At 40.5% G+C, this 15,415-nt stretch overlaps 1 protein-coding gene across 1 annotated transcript in view; it reads left to right on the top strand.

Moving 5' to 3' along the window:
* Positions 1 to 15,415, top strand: part of AOPEP (aminopeptidase O (putative)) — a 193,290-nt gene that overhangs the window by 16,359 nt on the left and 161,516 nt on the right. Inside the window, exons 4-5 of the mRNA XM_075727096.1 lie at positions 4,477 to 4,608; positions 12,433 to 12,681. Of these exons, the coding sequence (XP_075583211.1) occupies positions 4,477 to 4,608; positions 12,433 to 12,681 (381 nt within the window). The remainder of the gene's footprint in view (positions 1 to 4,476; positions 4,609 to 12,432; positions 12,682 to 15,415) is intronic.

The raw sequence follows: 15,415 nt of genomic DNA on the forward strand, positions 1-15,415 counted from the left end.
AGCTTTACTTTCCTTCAGCATATTACTGTAACACACAGAAGGTGCAAATATATTTAGTCACAAACACCTTTCCATTTGTTTTGATTCATGTTCAAGAAGTAGATATTCAACCATTAGGTGTGAAATTGACTGGCGTGCTTTTTCTGCAGTTACTCCACCATTATGCAGCCCTCGATCTTGCTTTGCCATCTCTGATTCCCGCGAGAAGGTGTATTCTGTTATCGAGAGGAAATATGGTGCTAGAGAACCCTCTGCTACCGATCTGTAGCGAGCAGCAACAACAGTTGCTTTTGTTTGTGTTCCTCTCACTTTTCACAAGGCAAAACAAAAGAGTCCAGTACTTGTGTTGATTGATCTCCAACATATATCAGAAAATATGGGAGTTGACAGCTCATCACAGGCTGCTCATCCCTCTGAGCCAGTGTTGAACTAATACTCTGGCATGAATGTGAGGGTGCTCTGTGGGAAATTCTGGCTTTCAGATGAGATCAAAGATCTTTACAAGTTACAAAGCGTTTCAGAAGGCTGGGGGTTCTTAATCCTGGTGCTCCAGCCAAATTTGGCATAACTACTTATTTAGCTGTAGTTTTATGTATTAGCACTAGCTCTTACTTTGTATATCAAATGCTGTGTGGGACTATCTCTCTTTTTCCCTAGAGGTAGCTAAGTTTTGTGGTTTTTAGTAAATCATGGACATCATCTGTGTTTTTGGTGTTTGTATTTGTGTTCATGTGAACTATTTGAGGGAAAATATACTGGTAAGTAAAAATTCTCTTAATGCTGTTGCATCTGGCATTAACAGATACTGACTCTCGGTATAATGGACTCCACAGGACTCGAACAATTTTAATGGTTTCAAAGATAACTAAATGCATTAAAAATTCTAGGAAGTAATTACATGAGTCATCATTATTATTTCAAGTAGAAGAAATAACCAACCTTTAAATTGTTCTTTTGCATAATTATAAATAGATTATAATTTCCTACCCTTGTTAAATGTAGTCCTAAATTTTGCATGGGATGTTTTCCTGTTATACTTCATAGAATAGGTGATTGTTGTTGCATGGTTTGTGCAGTTATGACATGATGGATTTGCTTTGCAGAACTGAAAAAACCCCATTTAAAAAAAAAATATTTTCAAAATTACCTGTAGAGAAAATATTTTGAAAGTATTAGAATTGCCTAAAATAATTATGTGTAGGAATCAAGTTCCTTTTAAAGTCTGGTTGTAAGGAGAGGGTATAAGGATTACAAATAAAAGGAAGTGGGGTGCTCGTCCTCTATTTTTCCCATGGACTAGCCCCAGCTTGATACTTTGTTCTTGCCAAGGTCTCATTGCTTAGTCTGAAAATGCTTTCGTGGTACAAAATGCTGGTTTTGGTAAAGAAAGCAGTCTCCCCTTTTCAGCTGCACTGTTTTCTCTTACCCTAGAGGTGGTGCTTGTCTACAAGGTAGCCACTGGAAAGCAGAGGGCAGCCAGGGAAAGGGGAGAGAAGAGGAGAGAAAAAGAGTGGAGTGGAGCTTGTGATCCCATTCTATGCCCTGGGATAGATCTGAGGTTACAGATGAAGGAAAACAAAACAAAGCCCACTGACCTAAAGAAAGTTAAAGAAAAGAAGTGAAGATATTGGGAGAAGAGGACAGGCTGGGAGACAGTCTTACCAGTAGTGAGAGGAGAAGACAGAAGTTAAATGAGGGTTAGACTGTTTGAAACAGTACTTCATGCTGCTTGCTGTAGAGGAGTGTTGTGAATGTAAAGACCATTTCAGTCACCGATCAGTGAATGCACTATAGAGGAAACTCACTCGTCATGCCAGTGCATGTAAGTTCAGTTGTTCAAGACAAAACTGTAGGATAAATGTATAGTTATCCTACACAGTTTTAGAATATGAATGCAGAAGGCATCTAAAAGCCCTGGAGGAAATGGATTGAGCCCCAGTTAGGTGTGTAAAGACAGTATAAATCTTGGATCTTTTTCTGGGAGTATCCAGAGTTTGCATGGTGTCTATAATGGCTGCAAAATATAAGGGGCTTGGAAAAAAGACAAGGATCTGTATCTTAGTTGTTTTTCTTTTCTTTGGGAAATCCTAATTTAGATAAATCTGGGAACACATACCAAGAAAAACTACCTTTCTTTGTCTTTGGTACCTTCACCCTTTTGCAAGGTTTGCTCCAGCTCAGAATAGCATATGTTCGTTGCTAATTGATGTAAATTTCTAAACGCAGTACGTTCTGTTCTTATCTTTGGACTGTTAAACTGATTCCCCATTCATTTCGACATGCTGTTCAAATTACCCTTGTTTTTTAAAAAACTCTATGGTCTTGCTCGCTCTAGCCTGTCTTGCTAAACTTGTTCCTCACTCTGCTCCCTCTGTTTGCATAGCACAGGCCGACACCCTTTCCTTTTAGACAATCTCCTCACTGTTGTGAGAGCCTTCTCCTTCACACCTCCTGCCGTCTGGAACAGTTTTCTGTGACTGCCTTTTGACTTTCATGCTTGTTTCAGAACTCAGTTGAAAACATATTACTGTTTTTCCATTACTGTTCCTCTAATTCACACTCTTCCTCTGCTGTTATTTAACTCTTAAGGTTTTACAGTTAACATAACTGCATAGAGTGTTTTGTAATGCTTTGTACGTTACAGATGCTACACAAAGTGAAGTATTGTAGACTACCTCTGGGCCTTCTCTTGTATGCATTTAAGTCAATGGTAAAGCTGCTATTTTACTTCAGTGTGTGCAGGCTTGGGCCTCTAGCACAGTTTATATCAATGAAACTCTCTACATCAGGAGTTTGGTATTTCAAAATAATAAATTGTTGCTGTCCTGGCTGACTTCTCCTCTCAAGGTGGCATTTGCTTGCCTTAGCTCATTTGTAGCTTTGGTAAATTAATAAAAAAAAGAGGGGGGGGGCAGGGCGGGGCGGGGAGAATTTGGCAAAACAGTTATCCTCTTTGTTCTTGATGTGTTTGGAGCAATTAAGTTCCTTCTGCTCACATACTGACAGGAGGTTAGGAAAATTACAGGAGTAACATATGTTCACCTGACAATACAGACAAAAGGGTTTTGATGGTAGGGGTGAATATTGCCAAAAGTGGAATGGAATGAGGGGAGTATAAGTGGTTGCTAGTGCATAGAAGAGGCAGAGGCTTTATCTGCCTCTTACAAGACTTCACAAACAGTATTGTTTTGTCATACTAAATAGTAGATGGAAAATTTGTTGAGGCTAAGCAAAAAGATTTTTCTGCTTGTCTTGCCATTGGCCAGCTTGGCCGCCTGTGGTCATTATGTTAGGAAACCTAGAGATGCTTTGCTGCAGTTGTTTATTTCCTTTCCTCTATGCCTTGTGGCCTCCACTTGATTGTTTTGGGGTTTTTTTTTCCTATTTTTTCCTTTTGATAGTGTTCCATAGCCCTGGTCAGAATAGTATTGCAAAAGAACAAGTATTAATGTTCTCTCAAAATAACCAAAGTTTGTATGTTTCCACAGTTGCCACAGCTACAGTTATTTGCACCATGATTCAGCAGGTTGTTACTCATACTAGCCTCTTTCCAAGAGTAATTAACCTTTTAGTATGGTGTAGTAACTGTATTTGTGACCATAAATGAGTACTTCAATGTGACCCTTTAGCTTACACCCTTTTTAAAGGGACAAACGGCAAATCTAAGCAACATTTAGATTAATGAAGAGTATGCTGTCCTAAAACATCCTGCGGTTTATCCAAATGTGTTCACAGATAGAGTCATCCTATACTGTACTCCCTGTCTTCCAGCACTGTGTTCCCATAATGATAAGACGTACCATCTTTTTACCTTCTAATAGCCTCTCTAATCTTGTTTTAGCAGCTTCTGGATTAGCGTGACCAAATAATTTACTCAGGCAACATCTCATGTGATTCTGAGCTTTGCTTTCTCACTGTCTGGTTGGCACATCATGTATCTCAGATTGTCAGGTCCAATTCACGAACACTAGTGTTGTTTGTTAGAACTTGCCTATCAGTTTGGTACTGCCCAGAACACAAAGAAAAGATTTTGTTCTGTGTGAGATAACACAGTTAAGACAAAACCATAAGGTGGTTGATCCAGGGTTGAAAGAGTTAAATTTTAATCTTTTTTTGTGTGAGTGTGTCTAAAGGTGCTATTAGATTTCACATCTGATACAATTCTTGGGCAGTTACAGTACAATCATGTTAAGTTGCGTTAATAACATCCCACTTATGGATGATTTATTTATAGACAAAGACATCAGATAGAAGAAAGTTGCAGGTGTAAGTAAATAGTACTGAATCCATGGTGGTTACATATGACTGCTCTTACATGTCTCAGTGAAATTATTTTTCTTTCCTCAACAAAAATACAAGGATGTAAGGTGGAAGGTTTGGCCCAAAATCTCAAGTACATAAAAATGTGAAGTATTGAGTATATGCTGTGACTGATGAGTCGGTACAAATGTTCTTTTTATTTACAGGTATCTTGAGCTGGTACTACTATGTGACTATGCCAATGCCAGCATCTACCTTCACTATTGCTGTGGGCTGCTGGCAGGAAGTTAAACAGCAGTCCTTCACAAACTTTGAGTTTTCCTTGCCATCTTCACAAGTGGATTTCAGGTTGGTGCTTAGAATATTGTTGAAAAATGATACATGGGTAGCATTTTCATTTACTCTGTGGAATGTGAAAATGAGTCATTAGTACAGGAATCAAAATAGAACTTGTCTAATCTGAACACAAAAATCTTGTCACGAAAATAATTCCAAAGGCATTATTTCATGGGTAAGGGTGTGGTTCTCTTTATGTGAAAACAAGCTGCTTAGTGAGCAATAGGGTTGATAAATCCCAGTGTCCTCTGGATTTGTATCCTACATCCTGTGTCTGTTATTGCCCTGCTGCAGCAATACCAGGTTCTCCCTTGTTTCTTGCAATGCCTGGCTGTAAGATCTTTCCTGTTACTAGCCTCGGTCCATTCTGGATACCTAATGCCCCCTACTACAATATTGCCTATTCACTTGCTTTTTTGTTCCTGTCCAGTCCCATCCCAGAGTTAGAGCTGGCCTGTGCAGTGGTTTGCCTGGGTTGATATGTACTGACTGGGTACATGAAAGACCTGTTGCAGTGGTCCCATAAAATAAACGGGATTGGTTCTCTTCAGTAAAAAAATACTCTGTTGTCTAGTACGTGCAGTGGCTACTTGGCTGTCTTTCACCAAACCTGTAGAAGTATAATTATTTTAGATATATCTGTTCCTCCTTCCAATCTAGTGAAAACTGCTCATTGAGTTTAAATTATTACAGAGTTAAGGATGAACAGAACAACACTATATAGGCCTACAAATGAAATTTGAAGCTACAAGTTAAGGCTCTGGAGAAATACCACTTGTTTCCACGTGTATTCACCATAGTTAGCAGAAGTCTCAGACATGGCACTTGATTTCCTTGCATATGACTCTCCGCTACTCTCAGCTTTTTAAATTCACGGAGGCATCAAATCACAGAATAGCCCAGGTTGGAAGGGACCTTGTGTCACGAATGCAGATTTATGAATTCTGCTTATTATGCCAGTTTGTCATGAATGAGTGACTTTACACAGTTTGATTTAGTAGCAGTTTAGACTTTACTTGTGGCAAGATGCAGGATTTGATTGGGATATTGTAATAGCACTCAGTCTTCAGTGATTAACAAAGTGATTAGACAAAATTAATCAAAACAGCAGCTTAGTTAAAGATTTGAAGATGGCAAGGTTCACTCTATAACTACATGGAAGAAGTGCATAAAGGAAAATTAAGTTTCACTGAGTTGGAATGATTCACAGAGAGATTGTGTATGCAGGGGATACGGAGGACCCTCCCGTTGAGTCATGAGGTTCAGAATAGACCCGCTTGCTTTCTAAACTCCTTCTCAGAGAGCAGTCTAGGTGCGGCTAGGTCCAGTCTTAGTCTTAGGCTTGGTCAGTGGTTTATGTGAATAAGAATTAAATCATACATCTGCAGACTACTTAAATTGATTCACACATGCATATACACACAGACATGAATACATACATATATATATGTATATATATATAAAGGTACACCTGTTAATATTACCCTTGAGTTCAGTGAGATATTCACATACAATGTCTTGGCATTTCTTAATGGGTGAGGGTTGAGTCTCAAGGAGCGGAGGGTTTCAGCGCAGGCTCCACCATCGGTCTTCGGCGATGGACCTCCGATTTTAGCAAACTTTGTTTGCTAGCTCTGAGGGGCGTCCCACTCAGAGGGAGATGGGGGTGCAGCCCACTGCAGTCCAGGAGAGCTCAAAGGGCCCGATTTAGCACTGCTGTTTTATAGGATCGTGAGATGTCTGGTTTTAGTCATCAGTAAATTTCCATCTGAGCCACAATCTGGGTCGGTAATTACTGAAATTCCAGTAGCAATGATACTGCTCCGTTTCAAGGCTGTCAGGGGTAACTGATTGTTCTCGCTCCCCTTGTTAACCATAATACGGAGTTTCTGATAAGGACAGGGCCACTCTCTGCGTCAACCATGTAGGAGTTTCTGGTACAATTAAGGGGCGCCTGACTGACCAACTCGCTACACAAGGCCGTGGTCTGGCAGGAATTCCTGAAATCATAAAGCGGTTGAAGAAAGAAGAGGAGGGGGGATGTGTGCACCACCACACCTTCAAAGATCATCTGGTCCAACCTTTCATGGGAAGGGGAGCTTAGATGAGGTTATCTAGCACCCATTGCCCCTTGTCTTCTCCATGTGGCTTCTTGTGGAGAGAGAGCCTCTGTGTCCTTTGTAGATGCCCTTTAAGTACTGGGATACTGCAGTGAGGTCCCCCTGAGTACCTCCTCGTCTCCTCTCCTCTCCTCTCCTCTCTCCTCTCCTCTCCTCTCCTCTCCTCTCCTCTCCTCTCCTCTCCTCTCCTCTCCTCTCCTCTCCTCTCCTCTCCTCTCCTCTCCTCTCCTCTCCTCTCCTCTCCTCTCCTCTCCTCTCCTCTCCTCTCCTCTCCTCTCCTCTCCTCTCCTCTCCTCTCCTCTCCTCTCCTCTCCTCTCCTCTCCTCTCCCTCTCCCTCTCCCTCTCCCTCTCCCTCTCCCTCTCCCTCTCCTCTCCTCTCCTCTCCTCTCCTCTCCTCTCCTCTCCTCTCCTCTCCTCTCCTCTCCTCTCCTCTCCTCTCCTCTCCTCTCCTCTCCTCTCCTCTCCTCTCCTCTCCTCTCCTCTCCTCTCCTCTCCTCTCCTCTCCCTCTCCCTCTCCTCTCCCTCTCCTCTCCCTCTCCTCTCCCTCTCCTCTCCCTCTCCTCTCCCTCTCCTCTCCCTCTCCTCTCCCTCTCCTCTCCCTCTCCCTCTCCTCTCCCTCTCCTCTCCCTCTCCTCTCCCTCTCCTCTCCCTCTCCTCTCCCTCTCCTCTCCCTCTCCCTCTCCTCTCCCTCTCCTCTCCTCTCCTCTCCTCTCCTCTCCTCTCCTCTCCTCTCCTCTCCTCTCCTCTCCTCTCCTCTCCTCTCCTCTCCTCTCCTCTCCTCTCCTCTCCTCTCCTCTCCTCTCCTCTCCTCTCCTCTCCTCTCCTCTCCTCTCCTCTCCTCTCCTCTCCTCTCCTCTCCTCTCCTCTCCTCTCTTCCATCCAGTCTATATCTTGCTGGTTTGTCCAGGAGAAGGCTGTGAGAAACTGTGATGAATGTTTTGCTGAAGGTCAGGCAAACATTATCCACTGCTCTCCCCATGTCAACAGAAAATGTTATTTTGTTGTAGAAAGTGATCAGGTTAGTCAGGCCATAAGTGTTTTTACGTTATGCAATTAGAAACTTAGCGAAAACAATACTTGCCTTTTAGATAGCTGTTTTGGGCTAATACTGTGTTAACATCAAGACAGTGGAGGTCCTTACTGTTTTCATAAAGCTAGTGAGACTTTGGAACTTGAGGACCTAATCCGGATTTCTTACTGGAATTTAAAATTAAAAGATTCTGATGGCTTGCAGCTTGGCTAATTTTGGTTTAACAAAATTCTAGTAAATATTGACAAAAGGAATTTTTGTATTTTACCTAAGATCAGTAAGACATGCCTGTCCAAGCTTTAGAATAGTTTATAGGTTTGATAAGCTTCTAGAAATTGTTTTGTGATTATTTGTCTACTATTTATATGATTATAATATGACTGCCTCTACAGAAGTGCGCTGTAGATATTCACTATATATTCCTCTCTAATGTACAGCATGTTCAGTAATAGCAATTTTATTGATTTGGTTCAAAAGATTATTCTGACAGTGTTGATGGAATAAATAAAAGTTTCAGTTTTTAAAAAAACTTCTGAAAAAAGGGAAATATTTTTGTTGCTTTTTGTAGCAAAAATTAGTGCAATTTTTAAGCAGTGTGATGGTCATTGGATGAGTTAATTGGCGCAGGCAGTGTGATTTATCTGCAGCAGTTGAGTTACTGAGAGTGGAAGAAACAGAACTAACGTGTTTTGGAAAAAAACGTTGACAAAAAAAAAAATCCTCTGCAAGTGTGGTGTCTATTACGCATAGACAAAAAAGGAGAGCCTAAGTGTACAAGGTTGTTTTGCAGTTGATTAGGACACAAAAACCTATGTCCTTAAAAATCTGCTCTTACAGTTATATACATTTAATCTTTATTTGGGAGTTAGTAAAACAGACACTTGTTACTTATTTTAGTCATTAAGACTAGGTAACCTGTCCTGGTTTTGGCTGGGATAGAGTTAATTTTTCTCCTAGTAGCAGGCACAGTGCTGTGTTTTGGATTTAGGATGAGAAGAATGTTGATAACACACTGATGGTTTAGTTGTTGCTGAGTACTGCTTATGCTAGTCAAGGACTTCTCAGCTTCCCATGCTCTACCAGGTCCACAAGAAACTGGGAGGGGGCACAGCCAGAATACTTGATCCAAACTGACCAAAGGGCTATTCCATACCATATGACATCATGCTCAGTGTATAAGCTGCAGGGAGTTGGCTGGGGGGGCAGCGATCGCTGCTCGGGAACTGTCTGGGTATCGGTCAACGGATGGTGAGCAATTGCATTGTGCATCACTTGCTTTGTATATTATTATTACTGTTATTATTATATTGTTATTATTACTACTACTATTTTACTTTATTTCAATTATTAAACTGTTCTTATCTCAACCCAGGAGTTTTCTCACTCTTACTCTCCCGATTCTGCCCCCTGTCCCACTGGGGCAGGGGGAGAGAGCAAGCGGCTGCGTGGTCCTTAGTTGCTGGCTGGGGCTAAACCACAACCATCCTTTTTGGTGTCCAATGTGGGGCTCGAAGGGTTTGAGATAATAACAGATTAACCAGAGTGTATTAAGGAATCTGTTAACAGTTGCTGGTCATGATATTAGTTCTTCTGATTTGCACCATGCTCCGTTTTTTGCTGTTAAAGATTGGTGTTGGTTTTTGTAATTTGCTGTGCTCTGCAGTGGTAAGTGATGTTTTGCCTGGGAGGTTTGTTATTAAAACACTGACCTTGAGCATTACTTGGTATTTAGAGTTTGTACTGAAGCCATTACTGTACTTCGGGTACCACCTCATGGAGAGAATTAGCAATTATACCTCCTCCTCTAAGGTTTTTTGTGGAGGAAACATAGAATGGCACCTTTGCTACCTTCTTCTATGATGTTTCCTCCTTTATTACAATAACTTTTCAGTATCTTGAACATCCTTGGGTAGTTAAGATACATCTATTGGTATTTCTTGGGACTATTATTTTCGTTTTGACAAAGGTTAGTAAGCAATTTAAGAATACACATCATGCAACTGATGCTACGTGGAGTATGTGGGTTGCACTAATCACACAACGGGCTCAGATAGGAAACCCCAGTCACCCAAGAGGCTTGGAAGTGATCATGGACTGGCCTGAAGGCAAAAATTTTGGAATATCACCAGAGGAGGAGGTGACATGTGCTGAGGAGGCCCCACTGTATAATAAACTGCCAGAAAATGAAAAGCAACATGCCCTGTTCACTGATGGGTCCTGCCGTCTTGTGGGAAAGCATCAGAGCTGGAAAGCTGCTGTACGCAGTCCTATACGACAAGTTGCAGAAACTGCTGAAGGAGAAGAGGAGTTGAGTCAGTTTGCAGAGATGAAAGCCATCCAGCTCACTTTAGATATTGCTGATAGAGACAAGTGGTCAGTACTTTATCTCTGTATTCACTCATGGATGGTGGCAAATGCCCTGTGGGGGTGGCTGCAGCAATGGAAGCAGAGCAACTGGCAGCGCAGAGGCAAACCCATCTGGGCTGCTGCATTGTGGCAAGATATTGCTTCCCAGGTAGAGAACCTGGTTGTAAAGGTACATCACGTAGATGCTCACGTACCCAAGAGTCGGGCCACTGAAGAACATCAAAACAACCAGCAGGTGGATCAGGCTGCTAAGATTGAAGTGGCTCAGGTGGATCTGGACTGGCAACATAAGGGTGAATTATTTATAGCTTGGTGGGCCCATGATGCCTCAGGCCATCAAGGAAGAGATGCAACATATAGATGGGCTCGTGACCGAGGGGTGGACTTAACTATGGACAGCATTGCACAGGTTATTCATGAATGTGAAACATGCGCTGCAGTCAAGCAAGCCAAGTGGTTCAAGCCCCTCGGGTACGGCGAACGATGGCTGGAGTATAAATATGGGGAGGCCTGGCAGATTGATTACATCACGCTCCCACAGACCCGCCAAGGCAAGCGCTATGTGCTCACCATGGTGAAAGCAACCACCGGATGGCTGGAAACATATCCCGTACCCCATGCCACCGCCCGGAACACCATCCTGGGCCTTGAAAAGCAAGTCCTGTGGCGCCATGGCACCCCAGAAAGCATAGAGTCAGACAACGGGACTCATTTCCCAAACAACCTCATAGACACCTGGGCCAAAGAGCATTTTGGAGGGATGGCCCATAGATAAAGGGAATGATATCTCTGTGTATGTATCAAGACAGGGAAAGTGGTGGTGATCAATTGGAATGTATTGGAATGATGTAGATGATATAGAATAAGGGGTGGATACCAACATCATGCACAGTAGCAGGCATTTCTAGGAAGGGTGTGAAATGGATAAACAAGCAAATGTTAAGGTAGTGTCTCAGATAAGATAATGGAGATAAACTTTTGGGCATCAGGAAGAGGAAGGATTTCTGAAAGAAGTCATTGAAATGTGTAATGTAATTTATGTCCAGGTGCCAGTGAGTTTGACGTAAGCAGACTGTATCAAAGAAAATGTTAAATGGAGCTAGGGTGTTAAATAAGTTTCCTATCTTCTTGTGGTCATTAAGGACTTGGCAACTTTTACAAGAGATGGGCAGCTAGTGTTCATGTTGTTGCCTAATCTCAATTCTGATAATTAAGTACAAAGTGACATTGTTTTAGAGCAGAAATATACTGCATTAGACCACCCTTGGAAAAAAATTATATAATGATGGATGTAGTTTCTTTGCATATGTAATCAGTGAAATAGCTTAGAGTCCACTTGTTTCACAGAAAGGGTTATGTAAAGTGTTAAAGTGTTGGTACTTCGGCAAAATGTAGTCCTTTTCTATGTGGTATTGTTTTGGTTTATGTGTCAGCACTTACCTGGAGCATGATCTTCCAAATAGAAATGCTTTGGGCGATGCCAGTTGCAATAACAATAAATGCTTTGCCTGTCCAGGCATAATAGAACCAGCTTCCTTAAGCTGAAATCTCAAACCAAGGAGAGGCTCTGTACTGTACTGAAAACAGGCTAGCAGGTGAAAACATGAAGCTGATTTCTGCTTAGATATGAGTCTATTTGGGCAGATAAATTGCTGTGAAAGTATATGACTCAGTGTTTAGGAAGGGTTTGATTTACCCCTCCTTCCTTCCAGCTACAGCTCTGAATATCCTGTAGAAGTAATGTAAAGTAAGCTCGATCCTAATGTGTTATTTTCCGACGTCTACAGGGATAAGTCTGAATTGATATCTACTGTTGTTTTTTACGTAAGACAAAAAAAATCAGTGAAAGATCCTGGAGACTTTTAGTAATAATAACATAAAAAAAGCCCCCGTGGAATTTCATTCTGATTGCACTTAATATGCTTGTGTTAATATGTACAAAATTTTATTTTCGTAGTCAAGTTTGAATAGGAATTCTCTGAATAAATAAGTATTTTTGTATTGTTACTTAGTTTTCTTTATGTACATTTTGAGCACTTGTTCTTTTGATGCGTATCTATTATAAAAATGAGGTTTGACTAGTCTTTTTTTGGTTATTAATAACTATCAATTCTACTCAGACATGTAGTAATGAGTGTTTTCACAGTGCTGCACGTGTATGAACAGTGTGAGAATATGAGTCAGTTATATGTGAACTAACTCTGTCATTCTGATGTCTAGACAATATCCTTGTTTTAGCATACTCAATTCTGCACATCTCTGGTATCACATTAAACTTTTTGTTTATTTCTTTTTGGTTTTTGTTTTCTTATTGTCAGGTGGCGTGAAGAGATCTGTGGTCATGTGGAATATCCCTGCCGTTTCCAAAATCCTGCTGCCAGGTTGCAGGCAGTCATTCCTTACAGAGTCTTTGCTCCTTGGTGCCTTATGGAATGCTGCGAAGAACGTTTGCTTCGGCTAATTCCTCAGTGCCTCTCTGCTGCTTACATCACACTGGGTACCCACCCCTTTTCCAGGCTTGATGTTTTGATAGTTCCTTCCAACTTTTCCAGCCTGGGAATGGCTAGGTAAAGAAACTTCTTAGCATCTCATCTCCTGTATTTTTTTAGACACCTTTTTATCAGCTAGTTAACAGTGTCAAATTGCTATCAATATAAAGTTGCCCTGCTGTTTTTCTTAAAGCAAACTTAAAATGCTAGATCTGGCTTTGTGTGGGTAGGTTTGTTTGCATCCTTTGTGCTATGATCTTTAATGTTAGTTTTAACAGGGCTCAGGGAAGGAAAATATGCTTATTAGACATGTGGGTCTGAATTTCCTCATTTGCCAAACTGAAGTTGTTTTGTTGGTTCTATTGATTTAAATACTTCATGCTGCTATCATTTTGTCATGTTTTCTTTTGGCGTTGGTTTTACCATTATGTCTTGACAGAACAAGAGCATGTTGTGATTTATGAGTTTCTAGTCAAACACTGGAAGCTGAGTAAGGCAAACTGCAAGGATTATATTATCAAATTTTCATGGAATTGTGGAGAATAAAAAGCTTAATTAAATATTTTTGTTTTGACAGTATAATTTCCAGTTGTGCAATGACAGTAGAATTTTAGCTCTATTAGTTGTTAAGTCAGTGCCAAGCAATTGAAATTCCCCATTTGCTTTTTATTTTTCTTAAAAATATATATATTTTTAAGTTGGTAATGAGATCGTGTTTGTTAATAGCAGAGAATGAAACCCTACTTTTATTCATTGTTTGCCTAGTGCTAATGGTAGAGTGGATTTATTTAGGCAGATGGATGAAACATCCAAGGGAAGAATGAAAGGCAAAGCTCTGTTAGAAAGATGAGGACGGAGAGGAAAGGTGTATTCTTGGGTTTTTATTTTGGACCTCTTGGGGAAGTTGTTGAGTAGGTTTGATATCTGAAGCAACTTGCACAAATGGCCAGTCCAAGTGCTTAGATGAACCAGAAGTTTATATTACAAATTTTACTAATTTTATGTTTATTTTACTAATTTTACAAACTGTATAATTAATCAAATAAGGAAACATTTTGTTTCATGCTACATGTTTTGTTCTTATTTACGTAGATTTTTGTTTTTTCCTACAGCTTTCCTCTTGCAATCCTCCTTAGGGATAAAAGTAGAAAATTATGCTGGCATGTAATAATACTGTATAGTTTTTAGTACAAGTTTACTTTTTTTTTTAACGAAGATCTATAAAAATTAAAAGTGAAGCATTCAGTGATCCTCCTCTGTCATATAAGCCTCACTGCTTTGTAAACACCTTGTACTGGTTACTGAGTTTTCAATGATAGCTCTTTGCTCAGTGAACTCCTAAATGAAAGCATCAAAAAACTTATGTGAATCCTGGTTGCTTTGGGCACCTACCACAGACTATGTTCTCTGATGCTTTGCATAGTGGTTTGATTTGGAGGTAAGTGAGATGTTGTCTACCATGTTCTTGAAGCCATATGCGATTGGTAGGGCTGCTGAGCTATTTCCTCTGACTTCAAAGGCATGGTGCTAAAAGGTTGACATAGGTCCTTATGGATCATCACTGTAATTGAGGAAGAAACTGGCCGTTTTACTTAGCTGTGATGAGTGGAACCATGAAGGGCAAGACATACATGCAAATAATACAAAATGAAAGAGAAAGGGGAGAGAGATTTCTAGGCCAAAATGACAGCACGCAGTAGGAGGAATCTTCAAGATTCAGCTGTTGATAGCTACTGCTCTTTGGGAAGTTGTCAGAGCTTCCCCTGCATGTACCTTTCCCAGAATTTATAGGGAAAAGATGCCTGCAGGGTATTCTGTTGCAAAACCATCTGTGGTTATCTAAGTCCAGATTGCATGTTCAGAATATGTAATTGTGCTTTTTCTGTGAAAGAGATGAGAAAGACCTATGCTTTTATTTCCCTGTGCTTCTTCTAACCACTGCCAGTTCCAAGTGATCCATATCATTGAATATAAGTAAAGGATGAAAGAAAAGGCATGCATACTTCCTGATGCTTTTCATTCAACAGTTCATCAAGCCAAGCATATTCAAATTTTTCAAAATTGAAATAAAGGAATAATTTAAGCTGTTTAAATGTCAAGCTGTATTTGGACAGCAAAGGAAATTAAGTGACTCATAATAGCTCGTTTGTTCTTGTTTTGTGTGATTTTTTTCAAATAGAGGCTTCTATGTATATAGCAAGCTACTTAAATGGTTAATTCCTGTGCATGCAATTACTTAAATGACTTCAGTTAAGAATAAGCTGTGTGCAAAACCATGTCCAAACCCACATAAAAAAAAGAAGTTAGCTATTATGTTGGGTTAAAAAGGGTGCTGTAGTATTTATTTTTTTTATCTTCTAGTCTATCTGTAGCAGTATAAACATAACACAGCATGCCAGCACAAAGGGGCTGTTGTTTGGAGAATTCTAATTGTACTTCTGTCTGCCAGGGAAGGAAGCAGTCATAAATTTTAATCATTATCTGAAGTATCAGGGCTTTGCAGCGTTTGGCACTTTTCTTTGTCTGTTCCTCATTAGCCAATACTTACTGTGGTTTTTATATCCCAAAATACCTCCCTTTATTTAAGGGGGATGTTTCCCCAGCATTTTAGGCTGGTATGAAAAGATGATAGTTCTTGCACAGAGTGACCTAATTAGGTGTTTTAAGCTGTCTATTCCAGTAGTTGCTACTGTGGGTCAGCTGCATTTCTCTTGAAGTCTGACAGATGCTGTATGAGAAAAACTCTAGTTGAAAGCATATTCATTTTACTTGTGTTTTCTGTACATCTCCTCCTGTGTTTTTTAATTTGCTA

This window comes from Pelecanus crispus, chromosome Z (genome assembly GCF_030463565.1).
Source record: "Pelecanus crispus isolate bPelCri1 chromosome Z, bPelCri1.pri, whole genome shotgun sequence".
Classification (NCBI taxonomy): domain Eukaryota; kingdom Metazoa; phylum Chordata; class Aves; order Pelecaniformes; family Pelecanidae; genus Pelecanus; species Pelecanus crispus.